Genomic DNA, 25,442 nt, shown 5'->3' with positions numbered 1-25,442 from the left:
GATCCCAGGACCATAGGATCATGACCCAAGCCCAAGGCAGATGCTCAACTGAGTGAGCCACCCAGGCACCCAAAAAAAAAAAAAAAAAAAAAAAAAAAAAAAAAAAAAAAAAACAAGCTTTAAAAAGACATTTTGGGTAAAGCAGAGAAATCTGGTACAGATCAGTATTATTACTAATTTTTTACATTTGATAATAGTATTATGTTTATGGAGGACAGTGCTCTTATTCCAAGAGATGCACACTGAAAAACTCAGGGTGAGGTACACCCCATTTGGAAATGCCAGGGTGGAAGGGCAGATGTACACATGTACAGTTACATAAAGCCAAAATGGCAAAATGATAACCGGTGGATCCAGGCAGTGGTTGTACAGTGTTCCCTGTACTATTCTTTCACTACTTTCTCAATATTTGAAAAGTTTCACAATCAAAACTTAGAAAAAAAATTTTTTAAGATTTTATTTATTTAAAAAAATAATAAAATAAAAATAAAATAAAATAAATAAAAAATAATAAAAATACAAAAATAAAGATTGTATTTATTTATTCATGAGAGACGGAGAGAGAGAGAGGCAGAGACACAGGCAGAGGGAGAAGCAGGCTCCATGCAGGGAGCCTGACGTGGGACTGGATCCCAGGTCTCCAGGATCAGGCCCTGGGCTGAAGGTGGCACTAAACCACTGAGCACCCGGGCTGCCCAGAAAAAAAATTTTTTTAAGTAATCTCCACACCCAGCATGGGGCTTGAACCCATGACCCCAAGATCAAGAGTCACATGCCACCAACGGGCTCAGCCAGCCAGGCACCCCAGAAAAAAAAATTTTTTTTTAATTTTATTTAAAAGTAAGCGTACCAGTAGAGGGGAGGGGCAGAGAAAGAGGGAGAGGTAGGCTCCCCCCTGAGCAGGAAGCCCAATGTGGGGCTCAACCCCAGGACCCTGAGATCATGACCTGAGCTAAAAGTAGACACTTAACCAACTGAACCACCTAGGGGGCCCCTATTTTTTTTTAAAGCACAAGTTCTGAGGACACCTGGCTGGATCAGTCTGTTGAGCATGTGACTCTTGATCTCCAGGTGGTGAGTTCAAACCTCACATTGAGCATAGAGCTTACTTTAAAAAAAAAAAAGAAAAAAGCACAAGTTCTGGACCAAACATCCTGAGTTCAAATCCTGATCCTGCTGCTTCCTAGCCTCATACTCTTGGCCAAGTTACTCCAACCTCTGTGCCTTCACCTCCTTACAGGTAACATGGAGATAATTACTGTACCTCCCCCAAGTGGAGAGGATCAACTGAGCCAGGACACATAGGGCACTTAGGGCAGTGCCTGGCATGTGATCAGTGTGCAACAGATACTAATTTTCTACAAAGGGGTGAAGAGAAGCTGCAGTGAGACTGCAGGTCCACGGCAGATGGGACAAGGCTCCTGTTCTGGACATCCCCCCCCCAAGGCCTGGAGCTGCAGGGCCCAGATGCAGCCCACCCCATCCCCCACACGTGCACACAAGCACCTGTTTGAGGATGTTCTGCTCCCTCATCAGCTTCTGCCGCTCTCGGTTGGGCTTGGTAACCATGATGTCCAGCACGTTCTGCCCATTGTTGGGGACGTCGCTGACAAAGAACACCAGGTCCTCCAGCAGTTGGATGACAAACCTTCATGAAGGGACACCAGAGATGACAAGTGTGAGGCACTGATTCTGGGAAACACCCCCCGGGGACCCACCTGTCAAGTGCCAATCATGAGCAACCAGCCCTTCCCCAAACACGCTCTCATCGAGTCACCTGCCCACCCGGCTATCCAAAGCACAGAGCCCATCATTAGCCTTCAAGTTCTCTTCCTGGCTTCACCCCAAAAGGCTCTCAATACATCCCTCGCACCGCCCCCCCAGCCCCCACCCGCCGGATTCCAAAGTGCCCAAGACAATGAATCTCAGTATACTCCATTCTAGAAAGGAGCAACAGGGCACAAGACAGGGTTTGGTGTGACTCTGCATCTCCATCCTGACCCTGCCACTTACTAGCTATGTGACTATGGACAAATCTCTTAACCTCTCTGAGCATCAACACAACATCAGGGTGAGTTCTGGGAGTACATAAGCAATAAGGCAAGGGCCTGGGGCCCACATCTATCTTCCCCATCCCAGCCAACCAAGCCTGCCCAGCATCTGCTTTGTTCATGAAACACAGACCCTTCGGGGACCCCGCCCAGTGGCCCACCTGCGGTCATTCTGGCTGATGAAGCCCTCATTGAGCTTCTCCACGGCACTGGCCAGCATGGAGCTGGCATCGTTGGCAAAGTCCAGGTCTCGGATCTCGGATACAGGAACAGACACGATGGCAAAGGCCTCCTTGTCCTCCTTGGTCGGGCAGGTGCCCAGCTGCGGGGACAGAGGTCAGCAGGGCACCCAGGGACAAGCCAAGGGCCCAGCCCCGGCCCCCCCAGCCCTGGGCGGCCCGCACCATGAGGCGAATGGGCCGCTCCTCCTCAATGTCGATGGGCACGTTGGTGCTCTGGATCCATGTGTTGGTGCAGAGATGCCGCAGCCGGACATAGGAGTTCCTGCAGGCGGGGCCGGGGCAGGACACGGGGGCATGTCTTGGATCACATCCCAGCCAGAGTCTGCTCTACCCAAGGACGGCCCCACATCCCCCCTGACTTCACAGCCATGGGCGGGAGGAGCCCAGGCCAGAGCAGAGGGTCCAGCAAACAGCCCCCAGGCAAGCGTCTCACCTCCACTCCCAAACCCAGAGCATCCCAAAAGCCTGAGCTTGTTTGTAAACTTGAAACCAAGATTCATTTAGACAAATGAGACTATTTAGACTATTTATCCCACTTAGTGTCGAGATCCACACGTCTCAGAGCAGAAACACTCTTGTCTCTTATTATGAAATGTAATTACCTTTCTGAAATAGAAAACAATCTGAATCTGAATCTCAACATGCACCTGGCCCCAGGATTTTCAGGTAAGGGTGGGTGGGCCTAATGGTGACTCTGTCACTTCTCCCAGCAGCCCTGTCTAGGGTGGACTCCATATGCTCACTTGACAGAGCGGGAAGTCAGGGCAAAGTGATTGGGTAAGCTGCCCGAGGTCAGACAGCTGGTAAATGCTAAAGCTTGAGTGACACCCAGGAAGTTTCTTGATGCTATGTGATGCTATGTCCTAGCGTTTCAGGGTTGGGGAGGGCCTGAAAGATCAGGGAGCCTGCACCCCTCAACAGTGCGCCATGGACAAACTGGAGCAGCCTATGCTTGAATATGCAGACCAATGGGGGCAGGTGGCTGATAAAGAACTCTGGAGAGAAGGCATTTTGACAAAGCAGCTGGCACAAGGCAGCACCCAGCATGCACTGAACCCAGGGTCAGGCACACAGTGAGTGTTCGTGGTGGTCAGCTGTCCCCAGCTCTGAGAGCTCGGACCCCAGAGGGACAGGACACGCAGGTCCTGAGGCCAGAGGACGTCAGGAGCACAGAGGAGGTAGGATGCAGGGAGACAAGGGACAGGACGGCACAGCCTAGGCACCCTCGTCAGCCCTTGGGGCACATGGCACTTACTCACCGGGGCACAAAGGAATCAGTTTTCTGCAACGTGGTGGGGTCCAGCTCAAAGAGGGAGGCAATGTCGTTGCCATGGGGCACAGCCACCAGGCGGTACTTGATCTTCTCCCCAGCGTTCCGGCGACCTATACGACCCTGAGCACCCTGGCATGAGCATCCCAGCTCAGAAGCCCCTCCTTGCTCTCGGGCCTCATGAAACCACCTGGGGTCCCACCTGAGAGGCCTTCCCCCTCCAGCTCACCTCCCAGGGTTTCATGGCCAGCCCCCATGGTCCCTCTTCCCAGGCCCTGGTCCTCACCATTCCTGCTGCCTTGGGTTCACAGACATCCCCCTTGTAGCTGGGGTTCTCCTGGATGGAGACACAAGGTGGGGCAGCTATTGGACACTGAGCTATGCTCACATGACCCCCACCCCAAAACAAGGTCCACACAGAGCCCTAGGCTGAGGCAGAGAGCCTCCACCATCCCAGGGGTGCCCACCCTAGCACTAAAACCCAAGTCACTCCTGAAGAAGCCACCAATAAGAGCCCCCAGGCCCTGCCCTTCATGCCTCTGTTCATGGTTCCACAGATGAGTACACACACACACACACACACACACACACACACATGCCCCAATACGCGCGAATGCCCCAGTATACACAAGCCTGTGTGGTGGACAGACATACATATGGAATGTAAGTTATACGAGCACTGGGAATCTGGCTCACTGTGGTACCCCCAGTGCCGAGAACAGCTCCTGGCACATAGTAGAGGCCCAGTAACATTGATTAGGCTTATTTGCAGTCACACAATTATCTGATAGTATTTGTTAAATGCAAGAGTGCAAATAAGTCACACAGACACGTGTGACTACGTGTGCAGATGTGTACCAGGCCTGCGTGCTCATGCATGCCCACATGCATACAGCCTGAGCTCCCGGGGGCCCTCTACCTCCCCACTCACCTCTGCAGCCAGGTAGTTGCCCGTGGCCAGGTGCTTGAAGCGGTACAGGCCATTCCAATGGCCAGCTCCTCCGCGGCAGGGGTCGTGGTGGACCACCTGGGGGGTGCAGGGGTGAGGCAGGGAGGAGACACTGGCCAGGGAGGGGTGGCTCACACTCTAGGGAGGCCTAGAGAGCTCTGGGTCAGCGGCACCCAGACCCCTCCCTGGCTTCACACCCTCTCCCCTATAGGGTGATGGGGGAAGAAGAAGGGGTGGGCCCAGGGCTGGAGAGGAGCGTTGGGTCTGGGGTAAGGCACAAGCTCTGACCTCCACCTCCCAGAGGGCATTGGAGCTGGTGGCCGAGGTGGCAGACTGGCGCAGTGTGGTGCGCAGAAACACCTGCAGCTTGCCCTTGTACTCATCACACGTCAGGAACTTCTCCTGCTCCGCGTGGAACAGGCGCACCACATCACCCTGCAGGTGTGGGTCACGGGCTCAGAAGGGGCCAGGACCTTCCCGGGGCCCAGGCCCAGCACCCCCACCTCAGGTGCAGGGGGTGAGATGCATGCTAAGCCCCACTGGAGGGTGGCCAGGGCCAGAGGCACTCTGCCCAGATCCCACATCCAGAACCTCCAGATCACTGGGGCGGGACATGGTCTTATCCAAAGCCTTCCTCGGCTTCCTAGGTCAAACCCACCCTTGATCATCTTCTTCCCTGATGGGTACCTCTAGAAACCCGCTCTATGAAGGCAGGAGATATATCACCCCGCGGAGGTCCCCCCGGGCCCATGGCTGTACCTCCCCGGGGCCCCTTCTGCCTGAATATAGGTAGTTCTTGCCCATTTCTTCTGCTCCCACAGGACTGGGACAACTGGAGGGCATAGACTATGGCTTATTCATCTCCAGGGCTTTGGACACAGAGACCAAGCATGGATCCTGGTTCTGCTTCACAAGCTGTATAACCTTGGATAAGCCCCTTAACATCTGTGAGCCTCAGTTTCCTCTTGTGTAAAATGGGGATACTATGGCCTCCTTGCAGACATTGCGAGGATTAGAAATTAGAATTCACAGGTTTTTTGTTTGGTTGGTTGGTTGGGTTTTTTCTAGTGGTACACTCAAGATGTGGTGCGACCATCACTTCTGTGTACTTTTTTTTTTTTTAAGATTTTATTTATTTATTCATGAGAGACAGAGAGAGAGACAGGCAGAGGGAGAAGCAGGCTCCATGCAGGGAGCCCAACGTGGGACTCAATCCCAGGTTTCCAGGATCAGGCCCTGGGCTAAAGGCGTTGCTAAACTGTTGAGCCACCCAGGCTGCCCCAGAATTCATGGTTTAATGAAGTGACACTGTATGCTGCCCACGTGCCAGCTGCGGTGTGAGTACTTTACATGGACTTTCTCACTTGACCCTCACACAAACTCCCCGGCTGCATATATCATTATCCCCACTTTATGGGCGGAGAAACTCAGGCAGAGCAGGTAAGTGTCCTGTCTAGGTCACATAGCTAGTGGCACTAGCTAGATTCACCGAAACCAGTCCAGGCAGCACCCTGCTTTATTATCTAAGTGCCACACAGATTTGGGACGGGAATGTGTAATCAGAGAAGGCTTCTGGGAGGAGGTAGCACACAGACTGAGGCTTGAATGGTATGTGGATGGTATGCAGGCTTAAGGGAGGGAAAGAAAGGCACTTGGACAGAGCATGTTGGACAGGAAAGAGGACAGGAGATGGGAGGGGGGCGGGTGATGGGACACAGTAGCCTCATGGGGGCAGTAAAGTCTGACACAACAGCCTGGCTGGGAGCAGAGGGTAAAGGGAACCAGGGCAGGCTTCTAAGCAGGAGAGGATGCAATGAACACAGGGCAGCCAGCCTCCTAGGGTGGCTGCTCTCAGGCCTGTCACCTGTCACTATGTGTCCCTTTCATGGCCAGGTGCCTGCCAATTCCCCTAGCTGAGGAGCCTCACCCTCTGCTACCCCCAGATCTGCCCCTCCCATCTGCCCCTCTGCATAGGACCTCCACTCCAGTAGGCTAGTTCGATGCCCTAAAGCCCCACCTAAACCTCTCAGCCCCCCTCTCTCCACCACATCGCCACATCGGGTTTTCAGGGCTTTTCTACTGGTCTCTCCAGCCCTCCTTCCCCATCACTCTGCTCCCTCCATAAGTCATTACCACACTACCCAGCAGTACCCTGCCTCACAGGCTGAACCCCTCTGTATCTGCCAACCCCTATGTCCCAATGCGCAAGCCAGCAGGTCTGGAACCAGGGCACAGGCCCTGACTCACCAGCCTCAGACCCTTGCCTAAGAGGGCACAGGGCAAAGGGCAGGGTGCCTGGCCTGGATCCATGGAACAGGCATGGGGGCGGGGGGAGCTGGAGAGGTCAAAGGATGCAGGCCCCCAAGGTGAATGGATGGGGACCCCTAGTCCACTGGCACACCCTTAGCAAGAGACAAAACTGAGGCTAGCCAGGACCCCGAAGGGATGGAGAGGGAGGCAGCAAGGCTAGAGACAAGAGAAGGGGTTGTCCAACTTATGGAGGGGGGTCCGGGGTGTCATGGGGGTGGACGGTGGCTGAAGAGGGTGCAGAGCCAGAGACAGAGGCGCATGGAGGGGAGGGCCAGAGGAGGAGCAGAGCTGGGTATGGGGAGGCGGAGGGAAGGTGAGAAGGGGGACCTGCAGGGGAGGGACTGGACAGCCAGCAGGCAGGTGACAGCAGTGGGGGCCCCCAGTCCTTACCCCTTTCAACACCTCCTCCAGGTGGTCTCGGAACTGCATGAACAGGTTGATCTTCCAACTGGTGTTACAGTTCACGGAGTTGACCTGGGGAAGGGCAGAGTGAACCCAGACGCCAGGCTGACCCCCAGCGGTTGGAGACTGGGGCAAGTGAAAGGCCCCAGGTGAGGGGAAGAGCAGCCCATTTCCCATGAGGGCACCAGGAAGAGGTGTCTGCTCTCAGCCAGGGCCCCCCAGGCCCCACCCGGCTGCGCTGGGGCTGCCAGCCTGGAGGGTGCAGAATAGGGCAGAGGTGGAGAAACAGGCAGAGGAATGGAGAGAAGCAATTCATGCAGCAGGCAGTGGGGGATGGGGGATGGGGGACTGGGGGATGAGACTGCAGTGAGGAGGGGCTGTCTAGGCCCTCAGGGACCCCACTAGCCCACTCACCTCCTTGCAGCCCACGTTGTCACTGAGCTCATAATTGCTGGCATGCAGAGGCTGCCCGGCGTTGACAGGATTCAGGATCACCTTGTCCCCCACAACTACCTATGGGGACAGGCGGGACAGGTGGAAGGTGGGGGGGTCAGGTCTGACCCCTCTAAGAAATGGCCATGACCTTACCCAGTCCTCTCATCGAAGACCCCTCTGGAGCTGTGGCCTGAGCCTCCCATCAGGCCCCTCCAGCCAGGCCCTGTCCTTACATTGTCCCCGTTGCTCCGCAACTTCCAGAAGGGCTGGATGAAGAGCCAGGAGCCTTCATTGCCTGTTGCATCCAGCGTCACCCGCATGGCATTCTTCTCCAGTAGGGCAGGCAGCCGCTTGTTCACGGTCAGGTACTTATTGCTCTTCATGTGCAAGAGCTGGGGGGCAGGCAAGGTGCAAGTGAGGGTGCCAGGCCCCAGGAGGCCAGCTTGTCAGGGAGGGGCACTCTAGGGGGTCCACTGGTCACAGCTGGACACACATACAGGGTCAGATACACAGACATAAATACACAAATGGAGACACACGCAGCCACAAGCACAAGAACACACACCTTCCTGCATCAGGTACCCAGGTGATCACAAAAAAGGAAGCCAGCATTTCTAAATCCTTTCTCTGTATTAATTCGTATAATCTTACAACAGTCAAAAGGGAAGTACTACCACTGGCCTGATTTTACAGATGGGAAAACGGAGGCACTAGGAAGTTAAGCAACTTGCCCAACCAAGGTCACAGAGCCAAGATTTGAACTCAGACTCCAGAATCTGTGCTGGTAACCAGTGTGCCAGAAACATGCCCATGGGCACAGCTACTTGGGTCACACAGCAAGAGGTGCACACAGAGCAGATACGCAGTCACAGAGACAGTCCCAGGGCCACCCACTGGGGATGCAACCCCCAGAGGGCATGCTGCTGGCACCCTCACCCCAACACCAGCCCAGTCTCTTCAGGGGAAGATGCAACTGGGTCTCACCTGGATTACACTGCCATACTTCACGACATCCCCATGCACCTTCTTGTTCTCTGTGTCATTCTGTTTCTGCTCCATCTGGGCTGCATGCTGCATAGACATGCACAGAAGTGGAAGGCACGCTCAGAAGCCTGCTCCTGCAGGGTGACATCCCCTACCCCCACACATGTACACATGGGCATGCTCACAAACACACAGAGCTCCTGGCGCTGGACTCACAGTGACCCTCCCACCCACCCAGGGGCTGCCTAGCCTATTCCCTCCCTCTGTTGATAAGGGTCTGATAGTCAGGGTATGGAGGGTCAGTCGGAGGTCGGATGGCATGAGGCCCAGGGAACTGAATCCCAATCCCCTGCCCCTTCCTCCTCACCTCCTCTGGAGGGGGCATGCCAGCAGGCCCTTGGGCTCCCTATGCCCTCTGATACTGCCAGCAGACAACCTAAGCTGTGCCTCACTACCCCCATCTTAGCAGACTCCTGATGCTCCCAAAACAGAACCCCTGCCACAGCCCAAACCCTGACAGATGTGCCTGGTGCTATTTCCTCCTCCTCCTCCACCCCTCTCCTCTAAGACACTCCCTCCCAAAACTCTATGTGCTCCTGGCCACTGCCTCCAGGAAGCCCTCACTGGTGGGCCATATCCCACTCTGGCAGATCCAACTCTAGTGGCCTTGAGGATTTGGGTGGCTTCCCATTAAGGACCTTTTTCTAAGCACTTCTGTCACATTTGACTGGAAGCTGCCTAAGGATAGACTGACTCCATCTCCTCCATCAGATTGGGCTTCCTGGAGACAGGGCTCGGTCTCCTCCGACAGACTGGCACTCCCTGAAAGCACCGACCCCTCTGCCCCATCTTCTCCTCAGCCCCATTATCCAGGCCTCATGGCTGAGGCTGGGGTGAGGGTGGCTGTTAGGGAAACTAGCCACATACCACATGACTTCCCACCAACCTACAGTGTGTGACGATATGACCATGTGTGTGCACACATGTAAGCGCCCTTACACCCAGGCCAGGTCCCCAGTTCAGTCTTGGCCCATGTTGGCAGCAGGAAGGAAGCCTGTGACAGCCCCCAGCCCGGGAAGAAAGATGGGGTATTTACAACAGACCTCAGGCAGCCCCTCCACCGCCCCATCTTTTCAGCCCAGCTCAGAGCTCTAGGGGGAGGCCCACCCTCTCCCATTTCCCACCCACCTCATCAAAGAAGGGGACACAAGGAAGCAAGGTCTACAGGACAGGGGGTGGGGCACCAGGCCTGAGGGAGGGCCTCAGAAAACAGGCTGCAAAGTTGCTGACCACCCAAAGCCTCCTCCTCTCTTCCCGGGGACTGGGCCGGGGCCCTGGGGTCTGTCTAGAGAGGGCTGTCTAGGATGTCAACTGACCCACTGCCCCCAGGAGGCCCATGACCAACCACCAGGCACTTCCATTATGCACTGTCCATGTGTTCAATGAGCCCAAGGTGGGTCAGAGACCTGGGGCCATTCAGGCCCTACCACACACTCACAGGATGAGCATGGACACCCTGGCCCCCTCTAAGGGCCCCAGGATCCAACTCTATAACATGAGGGAGGAGGTAAAGATTGGTTCTCGGGGTGCCTGGGGGCTCAGTTGATTAAGCATCTATCTTCACTCAGATCATGATCCCAGGGTCCTGGAATCAAGTCCCACATGGGCACCCTGCTCAGTGGGGAGTCTGCTACTCCTTCTCCCTCGGCCCCTCCTCCAGCTTGTGCTCTGCTCTCTCTCTTGTTCATTCACTCTCTCTCTCAAATAAATAAATAATTTTTTTAAATTATTTATTTATGGGATCCCTGGGTGGCGCAGCGGTTTAGCGCCTGCCTTTGGCCCAGGGCGCGATCCTGGAGACCTGGGATCGGATCCCACGTCGGGCTCCCGGTGCATGGAGCCTGCTTCTCCCTCTGCCTGTGTCTCTGCCTCTCTCTCTCTCTCTCTCTCTGTGTGTGTATGACTATCATAAATAAATAAAAATTAAAAAATAAATAAATAAATTATTTATTTATTTAATCATCAGAGACACACACAGAGAGAGATAGAGACACAGGCAGAGGGAGAAGCAGGCTCCATGCAGGGAGTCTGACGTGGGACTCAATTGCAGGACTCCAGGATCACGCCCTGGGCTGAAGGCAGCGCTAAACTGCTCAGCCACCCTGGCTGTCCCAATAAATAAAATCTTAAAAAAAAAAAAAAAATGACTGGCTCTCAAATCAGGTTCCCTGGAGCCAGCCACTGTCACCAGGAACTACTGGTAACTCCATGTTCAGGCTGTTCACTGCACCACAATGTTCAGCTGAAGGGTTGTGGGGGAGCTGAAATCTAGTCCACATTCCACTCACTGAGCCATGTGCCCGGAGCAGAGGGCTATGCCAGCCTGGAGGAAGGAGCACCTTCTCCTAACTAGCACAGAGGTCATAGAGACGAGCGGATCACCGGGAAAGCACTCTACTTCCCCTCTCTCACCTCATTCACAGCCCAGCATACCCATCGCTCGCATACTGGGGTTTTTGACTAGGCCACGGCCCCCTTTGGCTTCGATGAGCAGCGGGCCCCCAGTGTGTGCCCAGTTCCCGCAGTACACAGGCAGCTGCACACCTGAGCACACCCACCTGCAACTTCTGGAGAAGGACCACATCGGCGATCTTCTCCTTGTCCTGCTTGGTCTGTTTGGCCTTCCAGTACTGCTTCTGGGCCGAGTAGCGGTTCATGGGACACACCTTGAAGAGGCAGTCTGTGGGAGGGCGATCAGTTCACGCGGGGCTCGGCCCGTGACCCGGCCCCCAATCGCACCTCCACTCTCCCCATCCCTCCTCAGCCTCCCTGCCCCACCAGGGTGGAGAGCTAGTGGTTGGAATAACCCCGAAGAACTTGGAGAGGGCATGAGAGCAAGATCCCACATGGAAGGCAGACACGGGCCCTCTCCCCCATGGCAGATTCATCAGAGGCTCCTGGGGCCCCACCCCTTGTCCCATCCGTGCTAGCTTTTGTGGACATTGGTGGCTGCCAGCTAATACCTGCCATCCTTCTCTGACCCACTGCCTTGTCGCCCACAGATGCCTGGGAAGTTATAGCCTATCCCCCACATGGCTCAGGAGCAGCTCGCTCCAAGTGGCTGACACAGGCACAGAACCATCTGGCCTCTGGAGGTGACCTGTCTGCACTGCTAGTCACTCCCCAAATACCTGCAGGACCAGGCTGAGGTTCCTATTCGCCCTGAAACCACATCCTTGCTTGGCTCTTCCCCCGCCCTGAATGGGCAAGGCTCCCTCACTCCGTCCTCTCAAGACCCCTCCTTAATCGGCTCTGCTTCCAGGGATCTTGACCTGACATCGAGCCCACCAAAATTTCAGAAGCAGCTTCACCATTCTTATTTTTATTTTGCAAAGTAGACAAAACACCTATGATTTTACGTAAGCCCAAATTCCAGACAGGGCGTCCGATGTTTCTACTTATCCAAAGGAGGCATGAGTTGGAAAATCCTATTCTAAAGCACGGCAGGGGCACCAGGGTGGCTCAGTGGACTAAGCATCTGCCTTCGGCTCAGGCCATGATCCTGGGGTCCCGGGATCGAGCCCCACAGCAGGCTCCCTGCTCAGGGGGGAGTCTGCGGCTCCCTCTGCCTCTGCCCCTCCCCCTCTGTTCGTGCTCTGTCTCTTGCTTTCTCTCTCTGAAATAAATAAAATGTGTGGCAGGAGGAGATGGAAGGTTCTGGGTCATGGGGAAGTGCTAGCACAGTGGCTGGGCCGTGTTGACAATGCCATGGGCTGTGCTACGAGGCAGCAAGTTCCCTGTCACAGGAGGGAATCACAGCCTGGACAGGGAGCTGGGTTCATGGCCCGTGAGACCCCTGCATGACTGCTCAGGCTCCAGGGGCATGTGCCCAGGACAGGGATGGCTGTGCTGGAGCACCTGGAAGGGAGCTGCTGGGGAGCCCCTCCTTCAGGCCCTCTCCTTCTGCCCTCCGAAAGAAGGCTAGATGCCTGCTCGGGTCAGAGCTGGTCATCCAGCCCCCAGGAACTAAAAGCAAAACTGGGTTTTCTATCTAGCCCACGAACAGGCAGAAAGACTGAATGAGTCAAAATTCAAAGACAGAACTTCCAAGAAGGGAGGGGGGAAACACGACAATTCCATAAGTGGATAGAGTCACCAAGGCCTGCCATGCCTGGCCCACCTTGGCACCACCAGCACGAACGGCCATCACTTCTGGAAATAAGCACTCAGTTTGCTGGGGAGAGTATGTCTTTACAAGGACCTGCTTAGTCCTCAAGAAGCAGCTCAGGTGTCACCCCCTCCAGAAAGTCCTACTGCTTCTTCAGGCTGGGTTGGAGCTCCCAAGGGTTCCCCAGGTCCCCCAGTTACCACATGGAGGCCACCGGTTCCCAGCAGAAGTCGGAGAAGGGGACCATGCCAGGGATTGTTTTGCAAAGGGGTAGGGAAAAGTGGTTGTCTCAGTAAAGGTAACAGTGGGCGTTCAGTGGTCAGGACAGGGATGCTGACCACCTGCACCATAAATATTGTCCGGCATGACTCCTGCCGAGAGCATCCTGCCACACACTGGCAGGTAGACAGCCGCGGGCAGGGCTGTGAGCCCAGAGGGGCACACAGAAACACAAAGCATTTTCTGCATGGTTTTAGCAAATGCTGAATTGTTTGGGAATGCAACTCAGATATAAACTGAGGGAATTTGTGTTCTTTGTATTGTTCCAATTTTACCAGGAGTTTTTTTGTTTTCCTTTTCATTTGTTTTGCTGTTTCAGAGAATGTATCACTCGTGGCTGGGCCACATGCTTGCGTGTGTGGCTGCCCTATTCATGATTCACAGGCAAGCTCTGACTGCTTCCTTGGGTCTTCTAGTTGTGTCCAACATCTACTTCTAAAATGTGTATTACTTCATTATAAACTGCTCCCCTTTATTCTTTTTTATCACACTTAGGACATTGCATTGACCTCGCTCCCTCCTCCCAGCTCCAGGGTCACTCAGACCCTGTCCCTGGACGCCCATTTTATATTGCATAAAGATAGACATGCATCGATTGTGTTATTTTTGAATTCTACTTCATAATACTCTGATTCTGACAGGCTCACCTGCAGGTGGGCAGGGCCATGTGGAGCTCATCACCGTGTCCCCAGCCTCTAGCCTGGGGCTCAGCGAATATCTGCCAGATGAATGCATGCATCTAGAAATGACTCTCTCATGTGGATGAGATGGGGCTGAATTTATAGCCAAGAAGGGAGGAAAGGGATGAGGCACTGCAAATGGAGGGACGGGCAAGAGAGTGGTGGAAGGCGTAGTGAAGTGAGAGCAGCCAGTCACACTTGGGGTCTGGCCAACTGGGATGGGCGGAGGCAGGCCAGAGCCCTGTGTCTGAATGAGCCTGGAGCCCGCAGGTCTTGGCGATCATGAGATCCCTGGTCTCCCTGCACCCCTACTCCTCCACACCCCCACCACTCCCAATCCAGAAAGGAGAACAGAAGGAAAGAGAGATGCTGCCCCAGGTCGCCCTAGAGCAGAGGTTCTCAAGCTTTCTGAACTGGCTCACCCAGGAAATATATTTTTGGATCACCATTTCATGAAACAACATGGCAGGGGCTTCTGTCCCTGGTAAGGGGGGCAGGCTCTGACAGGGCTAAAAACCATGGTTATGATATATTTTGGATCAATCCAACCAGAAAGCAACTAACACAACTGGGTTTTTCAAATGGATATTATTTTAAGACTTCTTAAAGAACTGACAAAATAGTGAAGAATTATTGGGTCCAAGCAGAGGATCAAAGGGAAGTCAGAAAGATATAGAAACACCCAAGCTACTTTCACCCTGAGGATATTCACTGACTCCAGAAATAGGCTTTTATTTGGATGGTTTCATCAGGTGATGGAGGGTGGTGGTGCAGAAATCCAAACCCAGGCCCACAGAAGGTAAGAATCTAAGAGGATACCCTCCGTTCAATAAGCTGGAACTGCACAGGGCTACACCCCCAAGTGAAGGCTGAACCCGAGGCAGAACAGCTCCTTCTAGAAACCAGAGCCTTGCTAGAATCTCCTGGATGCTGCAGAAACCCCAAACCTGAGCCCAGCTTCAGGCAGTCTTGGACAAGTGGAGCACCAGGAGTCTCATAATAGGATACACACACCCCCGTCCTCTCTGGAGAAAGGTACCTTCCTCCTAGTCCACAACCAGTCACACCAAATTTTTCAAACAGAATAACCAGTGTGCCGTCAAAGCTAACCAGGAACTCTCAGGAACTAGCTGTCATGAGAGAGAACCAACCCACCAAACAGAGAGTAGAAACAGACGCGAAGAGACTTCAGGCACAGACAACATCTGTAGAACAGATAGCCTACTCTGCTTAAATCCACAAAACTTTGAAGATCCCTGCAGAGAGGAGGGAACTATAAAAAGTAACATAAGTAACATCAAAGGCTGAAAAAGAACGCCATGGAATCTCTAGAAATAAGAAAGCTTCAATAACCACATTTAAAACTCCTTGAACATATTTAACAGGAAGGAAGGAGCTGAAGGAAGAATTAATGAAATATGAACGACCCCTCCTATGGTGATGCACTCAAATTCTATTCTATGCAGGTCTTTAAAGGATGGTGGAGCCCCATTAGAGGGACCTCACACGGCCACTAAAGGGTCAGAGCCTGAGTTTGAATGAAACACCCCGCCTAGGAGCATCCTGGGAGTGGGAAGGAAGCCAGAAATGAGCCCTCCCTACTCCTGACTCTCCTGTCTGTCTTGGAAACAGACTCCCTAGCACTTGTCAAAACTGTCTCTTTCTCTCACACACAGATCTCCCTTAGAGCCTTGCCCATAATACCTGTCAGGAAATGCTTGTTGGATGAACGAATGACTTGAGTCCCCTAAAACGTCTGTGGCCCATCTCTACACACACCTCCATGATTTCACGGTGCTTTCGGCCCAAAGGCAGCCCTGCCAGGACCCCAGAAGGGGCTGGAACCTTTCTTCTCACCAAACCACAGGGCAGAAAGGCAGAGAAGAAGAAAGATGGGAGGGTGGCCAGGAGACTGGGCTCACACCGGAGCAGCAGCATCGAAGGCCAAGAGAAAAGTCTGGGTCCAGAGAGGACTCCAACAGTAAGGACTGTGTGTGTTGGGGGACATGAACTTGCGGTTGAGGGGGCACAGGGCCTGTGAGGCTGCAGACAAGAGGATATTCACATAGTAAATGAAGTCGAGTGACCTTCCCTTAAACTCAAGTTTGTAATACTCCAAAAGCTACTGCCAGTGGGGAAGCTTTAGGAAACAAACTCCTGGGGCACCTGGGTGGCTCAGTCAGGTGAGTATCTGACTCTTGGTTTCAGCTCAGTTCATAATCCCAGGTCATGAGATCGAGTCCTGGGTCAAGCTCTGCACTCAGCATGGAGTCTACTTGAGATTCTCTCTCCCTCTCCCCCTAACCCTCCCCTAGTTCATGCTCTCTTTAAAATAAATTAATTAGGGACATCTGGGTGGCCTTCAGCTTAGGCATGATCCCAAAGTGCCAGAATGGAGTCCCACATCAGGCTCCCTGCATGGAGCCTGCTCCTCCCTCTGCCTGTGTCTCTCATGAGTAAATAAATAAAATCTTAAAAATAAAATAAGTAAAATGAAATAAATTAATTAAATCTTAAAAAAAATACAAACTCCCAGGTCCTGCATAGATTCATGAGCCTGAGGGGTATGCATTAGTAAAGGCACCCCTGACCCCAAATAGTTCTGCTGCTCCGATAAGATTGAAAAGTACCAGTGCTGAGTATTCTGCACAGGGAATAAAGTTCTACAGTCATAGTCACATATAAGCTCAGTGTAACTCATGTAAACATCTGCTTCTAATTATTTTCGACAGAGACTCGACCTATTGAACAAAACACGGAAGACTTCATTGTGGTTACAGAAGAGAAAGGCAAGGTTGTTCAGTCTCTATGTAAAACTGAAAGAGCACCTGATAGCAGAGGGAGGGGGTGTGGGGCAGCATCCGGGGTTGCTGGCTGCAGAGAAATGAAGGTGGAACTGATGATCCCTGGGTTCCTGCAGGTGACAATGGGGAATGGCCACCAGGCTGCCTAGGGAGGATGGGGCAGAGGAAGTGGAGGAGTGGCTGAGGGAGCTAAATTCTCCTGGAATGAGCTAAAACACTGAGAGATCTGGGAGGGAACGGAAGGAACAATGGAGAGTTGGAAGGGGCTGCCTTCTCCTACCACACTGATTCCAGCTGCCCCTGCCCCTCGACTCAGCCATCTCGCTGCTGGTCCACCTTCCAAGAGCGCACCTCCGTTTGTACAACATGACAAGGGACAAGGGTCTTCTCCCGCAGCACTATTGGGGAAGATGGAGATTAGGAAGAGCCCAAGTGCCCATCAGAGGGGACTGGCTAAATACATTCCAACAGAGCCACATAATGGAATGCTCTGCAGCTGCAAAAGAGAGAGAGAGGTCAGAAATTCTGACACACACTACACGTGAGTACACCTTGAGGCTGTCATACTAAGCAAAAGAAGCCAGTCACCAAAGGACAAATATTGGATGATTCCACTCATGTGGGTACTGAAATAGTCAAATTGATAGAGATGGAAAGTAGCATGGTGGCTAGGGAGGAGGGATGCGGTGGTAATTATTTAACAGTTTAGAGATTCAGTTTTATAGGAAGACAAAAGTTCCTGGATGGTGGTGGTGGCTGTAAAACAGTGAGAATGTGCTTAATGCCACTGAACCATACACCTAAAAATGGTTAAAGATGGGAAACTTTTTCTTTTTAAATTTATTTATTCATGAGAGACACAGAGAGAGGCAGAGACATAGGCAGAGGGAGAAGCAGGCTCTCTGTGGGGAGCCTGATCCAGGACTCGATCCCAGGACCCCAAGATCACGACCTGGGCCAGAGGCAGATGCTCAATCACTGAGCTACCCAGGTGTCCAAGGATGGAAACGCTTTGTTATGGATCTTTACCACAATTTAAAAATAAATATTTTCTAAATGTTTCAAACCAGGCAAGTTGTAGAAGCACTATTTTCACACAGTTGTCCGGGATACAGAACAAAAATGAGTGTTTAAATGAAGGAAAAAACAGAGAAATCTCTATATGCTAATATGAAAAGGTCTCCAGTAGGATCCATAGTAAGCTTTATAAAGTAAGAACAACAAAAAACAGAATGGTGTATACAGAATCCTACCTTTGAGTAAAAAAAGTAAGGGGTGGGATCCTGAATATATGTTTATATTTGAAGAAACCTGGAAGAAGCATAAGTAACTCAGGAAAGTGGTCACTGGCAGGGATCATGGTAGAGGAGGGAAGTGAGGAGACCACACAGGTGGGAGCAGACCCTCTATACTTCTTTGTACAAGGTTTTGATGTTTTAACCATATGAATAAATTACTAAGTCTGTTTTTCTATATGGTTGCCCCTGGAAAGTGTTTGCATTACTTTTATAAACTGAGGGTGCAGGAGAGGGTGGGCAGGTAAGTACAGAATTTTAAGTGGCCAATAAACATGAAAAGATGCTCCATTTCACTAGTCATCAGAGGAATGCAAATTAAAACCACAGTGAGATGCCATCTCACACCCAGCAGGCTGGAAGAAATTTAAGTGGGACAGAACCAGGTGTGGCAAGATCGCGGGTGGGAGTGGGGTAGGGTGGGGGGGGCACACCCACAATCTGTAGGGGGATGAGCACACACAGTCCCAGAGGAAGGCTCAAAAGGGCCTCCTCACACCAGGGCTCCCCCTACCTCGGAACACACCCAAGAAACTCTCCGGCACACGGGCCCACGGAGACATGTATGGGAATGCTCACTGCAGCATGGCTGCCAGCTGCCAACAGCTGGAGATGAGCTAAATGTCCATCCACAGGAGAAAGGATAAACGGCTTGCAGTTTATTCACCCAGTGGAATATTACACAGCAATTAACCAGATGAAGTAGAGCCACATGCATCAACATGGAGAAATCTCAAAAACAATGCGGAATAGGGACGCCTGGGTGGCTCAGTCAGTTGAGCGTCTGCCTTTGGCTCGGGTCATGATCTTAGAGTCCTGGGATTGAGTCCCACATCTGGATTGCCACTCGGGGGGGAGGGGGTCTGCTTCTCCCTTTCTGCCTCTGCCTGCCACTTCCCCTGCTTGTGCTCTCTCTCTCTCCATGTCAAATAAAGAAAATATTTTTTTAAAGTGCAGAATGAAAAATGTGCAGAAAAAATTTAATATACAGGGTTATAAAAATGGGAAATACTCTGTGTTAGTTATAATAGCCCTATGTATTAATAGCGAAAGTATAAAATCAGGCTCTGGAATGATACACAACAATTTCTTTTTTTTTTTTTTTTTTTTTAAGCTTTTACTCATTTACTTGAGAGAAAGCATGAGCAGGGGATGGGGGGAGGGGCAGAGGGAGAGGGAGAAGCAGAGTTCCCCCTGAGCAAGGAGCCCAACATGGGGCCCCATCTCGGGACCCCAGGATCATGACCTGAGCCAAAGGCAGACACTGACTTGACTGAGCCCCCCAGGCACCCCGATACACATCAATTTCTGATGAGTATTTGCCTCTGGAGAGGGAAGGAGGGGAGAGGGGTCAGGGAGAGGACCGAGGGCCTCAGCGACAGGCATAAGATGCTTTAAAAATGACAAGGTCTGGGGGTACCTAGGTAAGTCGGTCGATTGAGTCCAACCCTTGGTCAGGGCTCATGGACGTGGATGGAGCCCCGCATCAGGCTCTGCGCTCAGGGTGGAGTCTGCTGGAGACTGTTTCCCTCTCCCTTCCCCTCAGCTCCTCCTCCTAGCTGTGCTCCCCCAGCCCCCCCCATATATATAGAATATTAATAATAATATTATTATTATTATAAAAAAAACCAATAAACTGGGCTTGGAAGGCAGGACATGTAGAGCAGAAGCACAGCTTGGGGGAGATGGGGGGCACCCAGCCATATAAACACAGGAAGGCCGGTTCATCAGCCTCCTCCCCAACACCAACTCCCCACTGCAACGGTCTCGGGGAGTAAGTGGCCCCTACATACATTCCTGGGGTCCCTGTATCTTGGTGTATGGGCTCTGAGCTTCCCTAAGGTAGACTGGGAGGCGAGAGCTGCCCCTCCCCATGCCCCCACATGGGAGGGAACATGCCCAGGCCCTGGACCCAGTCAGCAGCACACAACTCAGAGCAGCCATCACCCCACGACTCCTACAGCAAAGCAAAGGTCAGGGATGGTGGGCTGGAGTGGGGTGCCCTACACATCGGAGCACCAGTAGCCTGAGCCTCCCCACAGCCTGCAGACTCTGGGAAGAATTCCCAGAACATGTGAGGGCTTGGAATGGCCTCAGATGATGGTTAGAGCTGAAACCACAACCAAGAAGCCAATCAGGGGCTGATGGAGGCAGGCTGGGAGCTTCACTGGGCTTTGCCCACTCAGCCTGGGGGCCTCCAGGGTCAGCATGTGAGGACAACCAAGCTGTAGCGAGAGAAAGGGTGAAACCAGAGTTCCTTGCAATGGTGGGGTCCAGCCCAGGATGGCAGGACAGTACTTATGGAGCCTCAGGACACAGCCATCTCTAACAACATCTAGCCAACACACCTGCCATGGTCCCCATGGCCCTGCCAGGACCTCCTTCCAGTCCAGGGTATTTAGGGAGAGATGCAGAACAATTAGAACCAGGACTCCCAGGTGTGAGGCCAAGCTCTGCTTTTCTCTCCTCCGGGCTTCAGTCAAAATGAACACGTTGGAGGCCATGTCTCTTGTCCCAAGTTCTAACACTTCAACTGTACCCACCAGCCACTGGGCTGCACAGAGCCTGGGTTCTGTATCAGAAGATCAGTTTTTCTCAGGTCCAAATAGGGCCACAGGGAGTTCAGATGGGCCTCTGCCTCAGGACACCTGGGGCAGAGAGGGCAGGGAGGAGACTGGAGGCTGAGTCCCCTCTCCCACCTCTCTGAGCTGGCTGGGCACGGTGAGGCCACAGGGACCATGGGGCATTTCCCTCTCCCCCCACCCCGACCTTGGGGAGGGCCCCACTCACAGGCTTTGGGATAATGGAGAGGAAGAGAAAGAAGAGACTAGAAGGACCAATGGGAGAGGAGGATGAGAAGTCAAAAGAGCATTTGTTCTGCTGAGTGGCTTTTTTGTGTCAGAAATTGGTCCCAAACTCTGTCCACTGGAACTCTAGGGCAAATCTTTCTCTGTCACACCCACCTCCCTGTCACCACTGCCACACCACACGGCTGGCTACATACACCTTGACACATGCACACACCTTCCCTTTCCAGTCCCCTCTCTGCCCTGGCACAGCCCACCCTGGGGACCCTCACCCTTACTAACTTCTTCCCAAGAATTTACCTAAATCCCCCAACTAGAGTGGAAATCTGCCCCTCTGTCAGTGGCTTCAAAGCTCTCCTACTTCTATTTTTTTTAAAGACTTTATTTATTTATTCACGAGACAGAGAGAGAGAAGCAGAGACACAGGCAGAGGGAGAAGCCTGTAGCAGGCTGTGTGTGAGGAGCCTGATACAGGACTCGATCTCCAGACCCCGGGATCATACCCTGAGCCGAGGGCAGATGCTCAACCTCCGAGCCACCCAGGCGTCCCCAAAGTTCTACTACTTCTGCCTCCAGGAGAGACACAGGCCCCGTCTCAATCATCAGGACCCAGATGCAGGCATGGTCAGAGCTGGGCCTCCAAGCAGGACACCCCGCACAAGCACCCTGAAATCCCCAAAGCCCGGGCCCAGTGCCTTCAAGGCTGGGTTCAGCTGAGAGATTCCGGACAGGTCATCACAGCAATGGGAACTAGAGCAGCCAGGCCTGAGAGAGGTGGCAGGGGTGGGAGGAAGCCTAAGGAGTGGCTGCTGCCTGCATTTATTCCTCAGATGTGTACCACCCACTGAAACAGTGAACAAAACAACCAGAATACCTGCTCTGGTGGAGCTGACATTCTAGCTCCACGGATGGAAAACAAATAACTAAAAGACGCGGAGTGTGTCAGACTCATGCCGTGAAGAGAGGGAAAGCAGGGAAGAGAGATAGGGGTGCAATTTTATATGGGGTGATCAGGGACGGGCCCACTGAGGACAGGAGACGGCCTTGCAAGCCAGGTGAGTATTTGGAGCAAGAACCTTCCAGGCGGAGGGAACGAGTATAAAGGTGCAGAGATAGATACATGAAAACAGCAGGAGGGCAGCGGGGCCAGATGGTGCAGGGCCGAGGCGTGTTCAGTGGTGAGGCATGTCCAGTGCCAGAGGCGGTTCCCACACACCTGGGCACAGCCTGATCTGAGACCCCCACACAGACCCACTCAGAGGCCTGGGAGAAAAGCAGAAGCAGAACAGCAGGTACAGGGCCCCCCTGCGGGCGAGGAGGGTCCCCCTCCCTCTCCTCCACCCTCCGGTGGATGGGCAAGGCCCCAGCAGACAGACGGCCAAGGATGCCACAGGATTATCTTAAACCCCGCTTTCCTCCCAGCATCCCCCTGGAGGACAATCCCGGCTAATCTCTCCCCAGAGGAGCAGCCACGTGGGCAGGCAAGGTGGCAGCAGCCCGGCATGTCCCTGCTTGCTCCCACCCTGCCCACCACGCCCAGGATCCGTCTGATTGTCTGTCTCAGCCTCATAGGCAATCACAACAATACCTCCCCCCGGCTGGGCACGGTGACAGCAGGATATCATTTAATTCTCTCAGCGCCCTTGGGCCTGGGGGCGGCTGAGGAGCCCACTGACCACGGAGGACACGGAGGCCCCGCGAACGAAGGCCCCTGCCCAATGTCAGCCAGCAGGGCCCTGCCCGGGATCCATGAGTTCCCCCAGGGCTGGCATCATCCACATGGGGCTGGGGACACAGCAGGGGGCAGGAGAAGGGCCCAACAACCTCACCAGGCAGATGAGGAGACCAGAAGCCCCCAGGAAGAGCTCTCACCCTGGGCCTCCTGAAGCCTGAGGAAATTCTCCCCACCCCCGCCAGCTAAGAAAATGCCCAGTCAGGCAGACAAAGGTGGCCTGTGGCTGATGGGGAGTTTGCAGGAGGACGGCTTTCTGCCAGAAGGGGTAAGCCCTTGAGAAGTTGGGGGCGACCCCTAGACAACCATGGGGGGCTTCCACAGAGAGCAGCATGAGGGCTGCTGGGCCGTGGGGGCGCTGGCTGGGGTTGAACGGGCTCGTCCCAGGTCCAGGACCTACAGCCTCGGAGGGGAGGGAGTCTCACCTCGGAACTTCTTAGGTGGGTTGTCCAGGTCCCCCGCGGCCGGCTCCACCACACAGCGGTCATCCACCAACCTGAGGGACAAGGCAGCTCGGTCAGTGGGAGGGAAGACGCCATCTCCCCAGGGCAGGGGATGCCAGGGCACCAGGGAAGCCTCCAAAAAATCCCTCTCCATCACTGTCACACTCCCCCCCAACGCATCAAGGCTTTCCCTTTCCTGGCACAGAGGTTAGAAGGCAAGGTCTTTGGGGGCTGGGGCTGGGGAACCCCAGGAAAAGCACAGAGACACACCCAGGCCACGCCTCTGCCTGACAGAGCTAGAGCTGTCTTGTGAGGGGGGTCTCCTCCAGCCTGGGCTGCCACATGCTGTAGATGCAACTCCCGTGAAAGCCCTGAGACCCTGCTGCCCAGACCTAAGGGCAGTGGGTAATGGAGGAAGGAGAGGGAAAGGCGCTAAGAGAGACGGAGATGAAGTCAGATCAGAAGGGAGAGACAGAGAAAGAGAACAGAAAAGATAAATAGAATCAGAAAAATAAGTAGGATACAAACAGAGGCAGAGAGACACTAGAGATAGACAAACAGAAGTGTATGAGACCTCAAACTAGGGGGATGGTCCTTTGGTCTCCAAGACAGGACAATGAACCTTGCACTTTCTCAACCTCAGTCAGGCTGCATTCCATTCCCTCCCTATAGGCCTATCCTAGGGCCCCAAATCCCCTCCCCCCCTTAAACTACAACTGGGATTAATCCTGAATCTCTGGAGGACATCTACCCACCTACCCATCTATCTATCCAGCCAGCCACCAATCCATCCATCCACCCACTCACTCACCCACTCATCTACCCTTCCTTCCATTCCTGCATTTGAAAGTCTTCAATGCCATCCCAGCCTCTAGGATACAGTGATGATGAAGATCCACCATTTCAGAGGCCAGGTCTATTTCAGCACTTCACAACTGTTCCCTATGAATTCTCACCAACTTCCTCCCAGGGTCTAGTCATTAACACCATTTAACAGAGGAGGAAACTGACTTTGAAGGTGAGATAATTTGCCTGAAGTCAAAGAGCTGATTCCAAAACCTCCTTCTCCTCCCCTCCTTGGGTTGGCTAACAAGGTCTTTTGTGGTCTGACCTCTATCCATTCCCTAGCTAGCCTCACAACTTCTTGCTCCAACCATGCTAAATCTCCAGTTGATCCCAAGGTCCCTGGAGCTCTCATCTCTACAGAGGTGACCACCTCTGCAGTGGCAGCCTACAATGCTGTTCATGCCCAACCCATCCTGGCTTCCCACCAAGACCCAGGCCTAGCAGACCTCACTTAATTCTTCCACACTCAGACCCTCCCTCTAGTCTGTGAAAACTTCCTTGGCCAGTGCCAGTGCCCTCCTTCCCGCTGGGCCTCCTTCCTCCATGTTCCCGAAGCACCTGGTCCTGCCCCCCCCCTCTCTTTTTTTAAAGATTTTATTCACTTATTCATGAGAGACACAGAGAGAGGCAGAGACACAGGCAGAGGGAGAAGCAGGCTCCCTGTTGGGAGCCCGATGTGGGACTCGATCCCAGGACCCCGGGATCATGACCTGAGCTGAAGGCAGACGCTCAACCACTGAGCCACCCAGGCGCCCGGGTCCTGGCCTCTCCTGTTGCCATGTCTCTTCCTACTGCAACTAGTTGCCATGTCTACACTATGGGCTTCTTGAGGACAGGACCCTGTTTTTCTCTTTGGCATCAACAGCACTTATGTCATCAATAAGAATAATGAAAGCAAGCAGGATTTTGTTTCTAATGTTTTCATATATCATTATTTAATTTTCTAAATCCACTTTGTTATTATTTCCATTTGGTGAGCAGGGAAGCCAGAGTACAGAGAGGTAAACAATCTGGCCAGGGACACACAGCCAGCAAGCAGAAGGGTTGGTTTTGAAGCCGGCTGAGAAGCGTCAGAGCAGATGTTGTGTAGGACCTCACAATGATGGGGAGCAGAGAGGCAGCTTGCTCTGTGAGGAGGACCCTTTGGTCTCATTCCCTCTCTCTGGCCCGCAGCACTGGCTCAGAGCTTGGCCCTCTTCCCTCTGCTATCTGCTCGCATACCCTTGCACATCTCAGCCACACTCACAGATTCAAAGGACCACTCAGACACTCATCAATGACTCCCATATCCATCTCCCCCGCAAAGACCAGATGCTACATCTAACACCTCTGCTTGGCTGACCACGGGGATCTCAGACTCAACAGGTTCAAAACTGAGCTCCTCGTCTGCCACCTAAATGGGCTCCTCTTAAAGTCCTCCCAATCTCAGTTGGTGGCAATCCATCCTTCTCACTGCTGCGGCCAAAAAACCTTGAGCCACTCTTTAGCTCCTCTTCCATTCACCTCTCACACCCAATATGGGAGGAAACCCTGCAGGTTCTATCTTCCAGATCTGTGTGGAATCTGACCACTTTTCATCTTTGCCACCACCACCTGACCCAAGCCCCCACCAGCTATCACCTGGATGTGAGTAACTGCCTCCTCATTGACCTCCTGATGTGCCCCCCTCTTCTCCCTAAGACCTGTTCTCCACACAGCACACACACATGCCTCACACCTTTACTTTAAAAGGTGAGTCAAATCAG

General features: G+C 53.1%; 1 protein-coding gene across 2 annotated transcripts in view; it reads right to left on the bottom strand.

Moving 5' to 3' along the window:
- ITPR3 (inositol 1,4,5-trisphosphate receptor type 3) overlaps window positions 1-25,442 on the bottom strand; it is a 68,216-nt gene that overhangs the window by 29,393 nt on the left and 13,381 nt on the right. The window contains exons 2-14 of one of the 2 annotated variants that reach the window (XM_025990750.2): window positions 22,834-22,904; window positions 11,262-11,383; window positions 8,644-8,730; window positions 7,893-8,051; window positions 7,639-7,737; window positions 7,213-7,296; window positions 4,801-4,947; window positions 4,495-4,590; window positions 3,850-3,900; window positions 3,553-3,695; window positions 2,456-2,555; window positions 2,213-2,373; window positions 1,507-1,648 (exon numbers count right to left, since the gene is read on the bottom strand). In XM_025990750.2, the coding sequence (XP_025846535.1) occupies window positions 1,507-1,648; window positions 2,213-2,373; window positions 2,456-2,555; window positions 3,553-3,695; window positions 3,850-3,900; window positions 4,495-4,590; window positions 4,801-4,947; window positions 7,213-7,296; window positions 7,639-7,737; window positions 7,893-8,051; window positions 8,644-8,730; window positions 11,262-11,383; window positions 22,834-22,904 (1,462 nt within the window). The remainder of the gene's footprint in view (window positions 1-1,506; window positions 1,649-2,212; window positions 2,374-2,455; window positions 2,556-3,552; window positions 3,696-3,849; window positions 3,901-4,494; window positions 4,591-4,800; window positions 4,948-7,212; window positions 7,297-7,638; window positions 7,738-7,892; window positions 8,052-8,643; window positions 8,731-11,261; window positions 11,384-22,833; window positions 22,905-25,442) is intronic. The other variant, XM_025990751.2, reaches the window with a different exon arrangement.

This window comes from Vulpes vulpes, chromosome 1, assembly GCF_048418805.1.
Source record: "Vulpes vulpes isolate BD-2025 chromosome 1, VulVul3, whole genome shotgun sequence".
In the NCBI taxonomy this organism is placed as follows: domain Eukaryota; kingdom Metazoa; phylum Chordata; class Mammalia; order Carnivora; family Canidae; genus Vulpes; species Vulpes vulpes.
This window is presented reverse-complemented; position numbering and strand designations above follow the sequence as displayed.